Source organism: Leucoraja erinacea, chromosome 16 (genome assembly GCF_028641065.1).
Source record: "Leucoraja erinacea ecotype New England chromosome 16, Leri_hhj_1, whole genome shotgun sequence".
NCBI lineage: Eukaryota > Metazoa > Chordata > Chondrichthyes > Rajiformes > Rajidae > Leucoraja > Leucoraja erinaceus.
Genome location: NC_073392.1, coordinates 5,846,040 through 5,854,714, shown reverse-complemented (window position 1 = coordinate 5,854,714; position 8,675 = coordinate 5,846,040). Strand labels below are relative to the sequence as shown.

The window sequence follows — 8,675 nt, the reverse complement described above, 5'->3', positions numbered from 1 at the left end:
GTCCGTGCCGAACACTTACTCTCACCTAGTCCCATTTACCTGCACTCAGACCATAACCCTCCATTCCTTTCCCGTCCATATACCTATCCAATTTAATTTTAAATGATAAAATTGAACCTGCCTCCACCACTTCCACTGGAAGCTCATTCCACACAGCTGCCACTCTCTGAGTAAAGAAGTTCCACATGGAAGTTTAAACCGAAGATATCTGTGGACACAAAATGCCGGACAGGCCAGTTCCTCCAACATTTCACAATCACAGTAATACTTTATTAGCCAAGTATGTTTTGCAACATATGAGGAATTTCATTTGCCAAGTCATTTTGTGTCTATTTTCATGGTAGAACGTGATTTACCTTCGGGTAGGAAGGGTTTAGAGGACTATAGGACAATTGCAAGCAATTAAGTCCAGCCCAGTATGTTGGCATAGACAAAGTGGGCCGAAGGACCTGTTTCCATGCTGTCCTGATCGATGGCTCTATAGAAAACAAAAACAAAACATCTGAGATGAATCTTACGTGAATTATAGAAGGCATAAGCATTCTTAGTTGATGGAGTTGTGATTATATCAAGTTCTGAAGTGAATTGATGAAGGTGGTATTGTTCCTAGTCGCCATAGATCACGGTCTTGTGAAATACTGGTCTGACATCTTGCTCTGTGACCCTACTTTGACCCAGTTATAGAAATAAGGTGATTTAGTTTAGTTTTAGAGATACAGCAGGGAAACAGGCCCTTCAGCTCACCGAGTCCATGCCAACCATCGATCACCTGTCCACACTACTTCTATGTTAAGTAAGTCATAACCATAAGTCATAGGAGCAAAATTAGGCCCATCGATTCTACTCTGCCATTCAATCATGGCTGATCTATCTTTCCCTCTCATCCCCATTCTCCTGCCTGTTATGCCACTTTCACATCCACTCCCTACACACTAGGGGCAATTTTACAGAGGGCCAACTAGCCTACAGACCCAAATGTCTATGGGATGTGGGAGGAAACCCACCTGGTCATGGGGAGAACATGCAAACTCCACACAGACAGCACCTGAGGGCAGGATCAAACCAGTGGTGCTGTTCCACTGGGCTGCCCAATCCTTGAGGAATGAGCATGCTGATCTGAGCAAACGCTGCTGGTCTCTCAATGACCCAACTCACTCATCTTGAAAAAGGTGGCAACACAGAGGGAGTGAGTGGGTGAGGAACCAACTTCAATGCCTCATTGACTTGGACGGATGGGCCATCTTGTAACTTGGTTTCTGGCCTCGTAACTTCCATTGCAGCAACTTCCAGAACTGCCAGCATCTGAACCAAGAGATACTGTAGTTCCTCCAAAAGTCAAAGCATTCCTAGTTGGAAGACCAGTTCACCATAGTTTCACAAGTTTAATTCCCGGGATGGCGGGACTGTTATATGGTGAGAGAATGCAGCGGCTGGGCTTGTATAACTCTGGCGTTTAGAAGGTTAGGATATTGAAACATATAAGATTATTAAGGGTTTGGACACGCTAGAGGCAGGAAACATGTTCCCAATGTTGGGGGAGTCCAACCAGTTTAAGAATAAGGGGTAAGCCATTTAGAACGGAGATGAGGAAACACTTTTTCTCACAGAGAGTGGTGAGTGTGGAATTCTCTGCCTCAGAGGGCGGTGGAGGTCGGTTCACTGGATACTTTCAAGAGAGAGCTAGATAGGGCTCTTAAAGATAGCGGAGTCAGGGGATATGGGGAGAAGGCAGGAACTGATTGTGGATGATCAGCCATGATCACGTTGAATGAATGTGCTGGCTTGAAGGGCCGAATGGCCTACTCCTGCACCTATTGCCTATTGACTGCTTTGGTTGCCACAAAGGGTTATCTTCAACTGTGTGACCTAGGCAGCTTGTATGAAATGGAGTTTTCAATACAGTATTTAACTCAGCACTGCAGAAGAACAAGGAAGATACAGTTATAGAGTCATTGCGTCTTACAGCATGTAAAACAGGCCCTTCAGCCCAACTTGCCCATACTGGCCAACGTGTCCCATCTATAATAGTCCCACATGGCTGTGTTTGTTCTATATCCCTCCAAACCTGTCCTATCCGTGTACCTGTCTAAATGTTTCTTAAACGTTGCGATAGTCCCTGCCTCAACTACCTCCGGCAGCTCGTTCCATACACCCACCACAGCTGAAATAAATGTAGCATTTAATGCAGGACGGCAGAAAAACGTGGAAACTAGTTATGGTCATAGAAATCGTACAACATGGAAACATGCCCTTCAGGTTTGGCCCATATCCCTCTAAACCTGTCCTATCCATGTACCTGTCTAAATGTTTCTTAAACATTGCGATGGTACCAGCCTCAACTACCACCTCCGGCAGCTCGTTCCATACCCCCACCACCCTCCGTGTGAAAGTTATGAGCCACAGTGTATTCAATCATTTTGTTTAAGTGCACTCTGGCCCAGGCTGGAGCTGTCATTGCAGAACTAACAGCCGTTTGTTGTGACAGTAACCAGGGGAAGCCTAGTTTTGCTGGGCATAGAAAGAGATTGGGTGGGAGGGAGGAGCAGTCATTCCCATGACAAATAGATTTGTGTTTCAACTCCGTAGTCCACACAATCCAAATATTGGATTGGAAATGGATTCGACAGCAATCAGCCAGATTTCAGTTTCAGTTTAGTTTATTGTCAAGAGATACTGTAGTTCCTCCAAAAGTCAAAGCATTCCTAGTTGGAAGTCAAGTTCTCTGTAGGTTCACAAGGTTAATTCCCGGGATGGCGGGACTGTCATATGCTGAGAGAATGGAGCGGCTGGGCTTGTACACTCTTTAGAAGGAGTTTAGAAGAAAGATGAGATATTTCTCAGTAAACTGCTTGACCTGCTGAAACTCTCTCAGAATTGAAAACGCATTAGGAGAGCTGAGGACATCAGAACTCTGTGGAATTATTGAAAGGCTGTGGAGGCATCCAGTGAAGGTTGGTCCCTGTACGGAGAAACAGAGAAAACAGGTCCACAGATTTTCACAACTCTCCAAAATCAGTGAGTGAAAATGTTTTTAACTCTCTCTCCAGTGAATTGGTCCCTAAAGAATTCCACAGATTCCTCTCCCCTTTCTCAGTCTTAAATGGCCTAGAAGGCAGGGGAATGCAGGAGAATGGGATAGCAGGGAGAAATAGATCCACCATGATTGAATGGCGGTGTAGACTTGATGGGCCGAATGACCTAATTCTGCTCCTATCACATGACCTTATTGCCTGTTTTTATCCCGGATTTCTGGCATCTGCAGTTGACATTTTTTTGGGTGTTTGTTTTTCACCCCACAGTACAGGCCACCCAGTTTCCAGTACAGTCTTACAATAGCGTTTCTTAGCTGCCAGCCCAAGTCACAAACACAATACCTCGGAGGCACAAGAGACTGCAGAAACAGAGTGTCTTCACTTGAATGCAGTATTGTACTTTAATTTGATAATATAGTTGAAATCACAATGTATGCTACTCACAGCGAACAAAGAAATCACATCCAGATACAATGAACATCAAACAATAATACTGCTGCTTGACACCAAGATTAAGCATTAGCCAAGTACACAGTTCAGCTTTTTGTTAAAAAACTGAATCTAAAGGTTTTGATGAGAGCAACACAAAACTTGTCATTTTTAGTTTAAAAATTTGTATGAAATTATTTCATAAAAATCCCATTTTAGCCAAATACTTTCTTTTTTTTCTCTCTTGGATTATTAAAATATTATATGGACACAAACTCAACAATGTCACTGGTTTAAACTCTTGTTCAGTTGAGGCAACTTTGGTTCTGGGCAGTGTGTAATACCGTGTGTTAGAAGAAGCTTTAATATTCTGCTAATGGTTAAACAATTTGTTCTGGTGCAGAGGAAAATAGTGACGTTACACTTGTTGAAATGTATTACCACACAAGAGGCCATTTTAAGCTATTGAGCCTGAGGCAGATGGAATAAGAAATAATAGTCTACTCCCACCGTCGACATCCGCCACCTTGCAGATCACAACCTATCACAGTTCATAAGTCAAAGGAGTAGAATCAGGCCCATTCGGCCCATCGCGTCTACTCCGCCATTCAATCATGGCCCATCTATCTTTCCCTCTCAACCGCATCCTCCTCTCTTCTCTCCACAACCCTTGACTCCCGTACTAATCAGGAATCTGTCCGTCTCTGCTGTGAAAACACCCACTGATATTCTGTGCTTCGTCATTCAAGCATGGTTCAAATACGGTGACGGCATCTGCCTCAACCATCCTTTCAGATGAAGATGGGTCTGAATTTTCGGTCTGAAGAAGGGTTTCGGCCCGAAACGTTGCCTATTTCCTTCGCTCCATAGATGCTGCCGCACCCGCTGAGTTTCTCCAGCAATTTTGTCTACCAGCTTTTCAGAAGGTGTCTTCCAAACCCCTGCCTTTTGTCCTCAATATTCCTCCGATCCTTCCATTCACTACCTTAAGCCTCCTGATTTATAACCACTCTATGCAGCGATATGGGCCTCTCCAGTTCAATCATTGTGGACCTTACATTGCTGTCGAGATTATACTGAGCTCTCCGAGTCCATTTGTGTCCCAAGTGCCAGATCGCCTATACGAGCTGATGTGATTCTAACCAGTGATATGGTGTATCTAGGCCTAGCGTGAACATGGTCAGCAAGGTGGGTCTCCAGAACCAAACAGATTTAAGGATTGTACAGTTAACAACACATTGACTGAGAATGAAAAGTCAATTAAAGAGACTGAATTTAACTAAAATCAGGTACAAAAAAAACAGAATACAAGATTAGCCTAATAAAAAATTAAAACAAAATCTATATCCTCTCACTTTTGGAATCTGACTGAGTTATGATCCATCCCTGGAAAAAAAGATCATTCTAGGGTTAGGGGTGGGGATTAGGGATGGATACAGCATAGTGATATTGACATTAATTAATGCTTTATTGTTACAGGGGAACCCACTGATGTCATAGTGTGGAAACAGGCCCTTCGGCCCAACTTTCCCATATATGTCCCAGCTACACTAGTCCCACGTTTGGTCCATATCCCTCCAAACCTGTCCTATCCATATAGATGTGATGTGAATCCTGACAGCAAGTTTAGCTTGCGTAAAATACAGCATGGCTACAATGTGTGACACAGTGTGAACGTGTGCTGTTTGTGCCGGGCGAAATTCAAAGCGCTACATTTCAGTTTGAAACAGTTTGTACCCCATTGTAACGTTGCCCCTCATCTATAGCTGCTGTATCGTTCTTGTGTAGATAATTTTGAGCACCATTGCGAACTCCACGGGAGATAGACACAACATGACGGACGGAGTAACTGAATGGGTCAGGCAGCATCTCCGGAGGAAGGAATAGGTTGAGATTCTTCATCGACCCGAAATGTCACCTATTCCTTTTCTCCAGAGATGCTGCCTGACCCGCTGAGTCACTCCAGCATTTTGTGTCTAGCTTCGGTGACAACCAGCATCTGCAGTTCCGTCTTACACACGAGGAACTTCACGATTGTTTTGACTGTAAATATGGTCCATTAAGATCTGGTACGACACGACACATATCGCTAGGACGTGCAGATCATTAAGATTGTCCTGTGTAAATCATGCAACTAGTTATAGAGGTTTGCCAACTGATTTACATTGTTAGATCAATGGTTTTGGTCACATACACTAGAGATTACGGTGAATACATTCACACACCTACTTTCAACATAAGCACGATACCTCAGAAACTAAACGTTGGAAAGACAGTAAGGAACAATAGTTGCGTTGTGCTTTAATATCTGTAGCTAGTGCCAAAAGATCTATGTAATATATTAACACTTCTACACACATATATACATCCAGTACTTCTATAACCACTGCTTCATTAATGTGGTAACACAGACACTACATTGCTAGCAGTTACATAACTGACTGCACCAAGGATTCACCAGAAGGTCTAACGGTGGCAAGCTGCAGAAGCCGGCTGTATCTTTCATTCATAAAAATTAAGCCATTTCCATTGTAAAGTTCTCAATAGTTTAGGATTGTCAGATGCAGTCATTTTAACCACTGCAGTGAATTAGAAGATAGTACAAATACACTATGTATTTTGCATGCTGGATAAAACCACATTTACAAATTCCTTACTCATAAATAAACAAAAATATATTTTCAATTCAAACATGTAAAGACATACTTTTTTTAACAAAATGCATTCATTAAAAGTGAACATACGAAGGTAAGTCTTATTCTAGTGTAAACATATTTGTTCTACTGACATCACATAAGGTGCCTTTAAGTATCACCACATCAAAGTAGGCCACGGAGTGGAGAAGGTACAATAATCTTCATGCATAAGCTATTTTTAAGTACAATGCAATGTATTTTTAACAGTCAGCAAGGGGAACATGAACTTCTCACCCAAACGCAACTAGATTCATTCGACTTGACCTCGGTTTGCTTTGGGATAGTCTACCACAGACGGCAGGAATGGACAGTGAACAAGCAAAGCACAGCTTGTGCGTGTTAACAGGTTTCACCATTTCAGTACAACATTTAAAAAAGTGACGATCACCACAGAGGTATTTGGTAAAGCGGAGTTTACCCATTGTAACAATCAATACTCAAATCACCATATTAATATTTGAACACTGGGACACCATTATTCACAGATATTTGAAACCACCATCACTTTCTACTGATATTTCTCAATACCGATATGAATGCCATTTTTTGTGAATGGACTCTAACTGAAGACTTGGCACATGGAGATCTGGGACTATAAGCACATCAACATGACATTGGGGGGGTGGGGGGTTACATTTGATTTGTGAAAGAGGTTGGAGGAGGCTGTTGGTTGTAGCCACCCTGACTGTAGCCTCCAATTTGACCGTAAGATGCTTGTTGGCCAAAGCCTGGTTGCTGTCCGTAGCCCTGTTGGTTGTACCCGGCAGTTTGACCGAAGCTCTCTTGATCGCTGGAACCCTGGCTGTACGGTTGGTTGAATCCAGTCGGGGCGGGCTGCTTCTCCATGGTGCTTTGGGAGTGTCGCGGGCCTGATGCGTGCCAACCCGTCTCCTTGAAGACAAACCAAATGTTGCCAGCCCACAGGATGAAGTTAAGAAATCCAAACACCTGGGGAAGCAAGGGGACATCAGTTTAGTTTAGTCCGACTTTTAGTTTAGTTCAGTTTAGAGGCACAGGTGCGGAATCAGGCCCATCATGTCCGCACCAACCAGCGATCCCAGCACATCGACACTATCCTAGAGACAATTAACCTACAGACCTGTACATCTTTGGAGTGTGGGAGGAAACCAAAGATCTCAGAGAAAACCTTCGCGGTCACAGGGAGAACGTACAAACTCCGTACAGACAGCACCCATAATCGGGATTGAACCCAGGTCTCTTACAGCGAGCGCTGTAAGGCAGCAACTCTACCACCGAGCCACAGTGACATCCTATATGTTCTAAGATGTTTCATTTCCCATCAGGAATGATATTTCTTGCATCAAAACATGGCGCCTCTTGTATGTAGGCTCAGTGGGATACTCCTCTACAGTTTGCTATTCGGGCTATGCTGTTGCCAGGTAACAGTGGTGCAGCAGTAGAGGTGCTGCCTCATAGCACCAGAGACCTGTCTGTATGGAGTGCTGTCTGTACGGAGTTTGCACGTTCTCCCTGTGACCACGTGGGCTTTCCCCGGGTGCTCCGGTTTCCTCCCACATTCCAAAGACGTGCAGGTTTGTAGGTCAATGGGCCTCTGTAAATTTTCCCTCGAGCGTTGGATAGAACCAGTGTCAGGGGCGATTGTTGGGGCAGCGCGGACTCGGTGGGCCGAAGGGCCAGTTTCCACGCTGTGTCTCTTACACAAAACTGAACTAAACCGAACCATCCTACCAACAAGGAGAGCACAGTCCTGAGCTACTGCCTACCTTGGTGACCCTCGGATTATTGTTGATCAGACATTACTGGACTTAAGGGCCTGTCCCACGAGCATGAGACTCCATGCGGCAAGCGGTCCCGACATCGCACAGGGGCTCCGAAAAACTGACCGAGTTCAAAAATTCCGCACGGCAACGGCCTGCCGGCCCGCAGCCGCCTCGGCACCATACGCACCGCCTCCACGGGAGTGCGCAGCATCTTGACGCCGTACATCACGCGCGAACTTCCCGCGGACTTCGCTCAACTTCACGTCACTCACTCGGCCTCCGCGCGGCCCCCGCTTCCGGTTTGGTCGCGCTTGCCGCATGCAGGTCGCATGCTCCTGGGACAGGCCCTTTAATCTTGCACTAATCAATATTCACATTATTCCCTTTATCATGCATCTGTACACTGTGAATGGCTCCATTCTCATCATGTACAATCTTCACACCGACTGGTTAGCACGCAACAAAAGCTTTTCACTGTACCTCGGTACACGTGGCAATATAAACTAAACTGAACTAAACAAAGCTTAGTTACGGCAACACTCTACAGGACAGTTTGTAAAATAATCATTTTGCAGTGCATTTGCACGTGACAATAAAGCACCTTTCAACCATTTGGGCAGGAACCGTCCACATCAACCATCGATCACCCGCTCACACTAGTTCTACGCGATCCCACTTTCGCATCCACTCCCGACACTCCAGGGGGCGAAATAACGAGGCCAATTAACCTGCAAAACCCGCACGTCTTTGGGATGTGGGAAGAAACTGGAGCAACC

General features: G+C 44.7%; 1 protein-coding gene across 2 annotated transcripts in view; it reads right to left on the bottom strand.

Annotated features, from left to right (window-relative positions):
- Window positions 1-3,411: 3,411 nt before the first annotated feature.
- synpra (synaptoporin a) overlaps window positions 3,412-8,675 on the bottom strand; it is a 163,246-nt gene continuing 157,982 nt past the window's right edge. For both annotated transcript variants that reach the window (XM_055647596.1, XM_055647597.1), the window contains one exon: window positions 3,412-7,105. In XM_055647596.1, coding sequence (XP_055503571.1) covers window positions 6,788-7,105 — 318 coding nt within the window. In that variant the 3' untranslated portion in view covers window positions 3,412-6,787. The remainder of the gene's footprint in view (window positions 7,106-8,675) is intronic.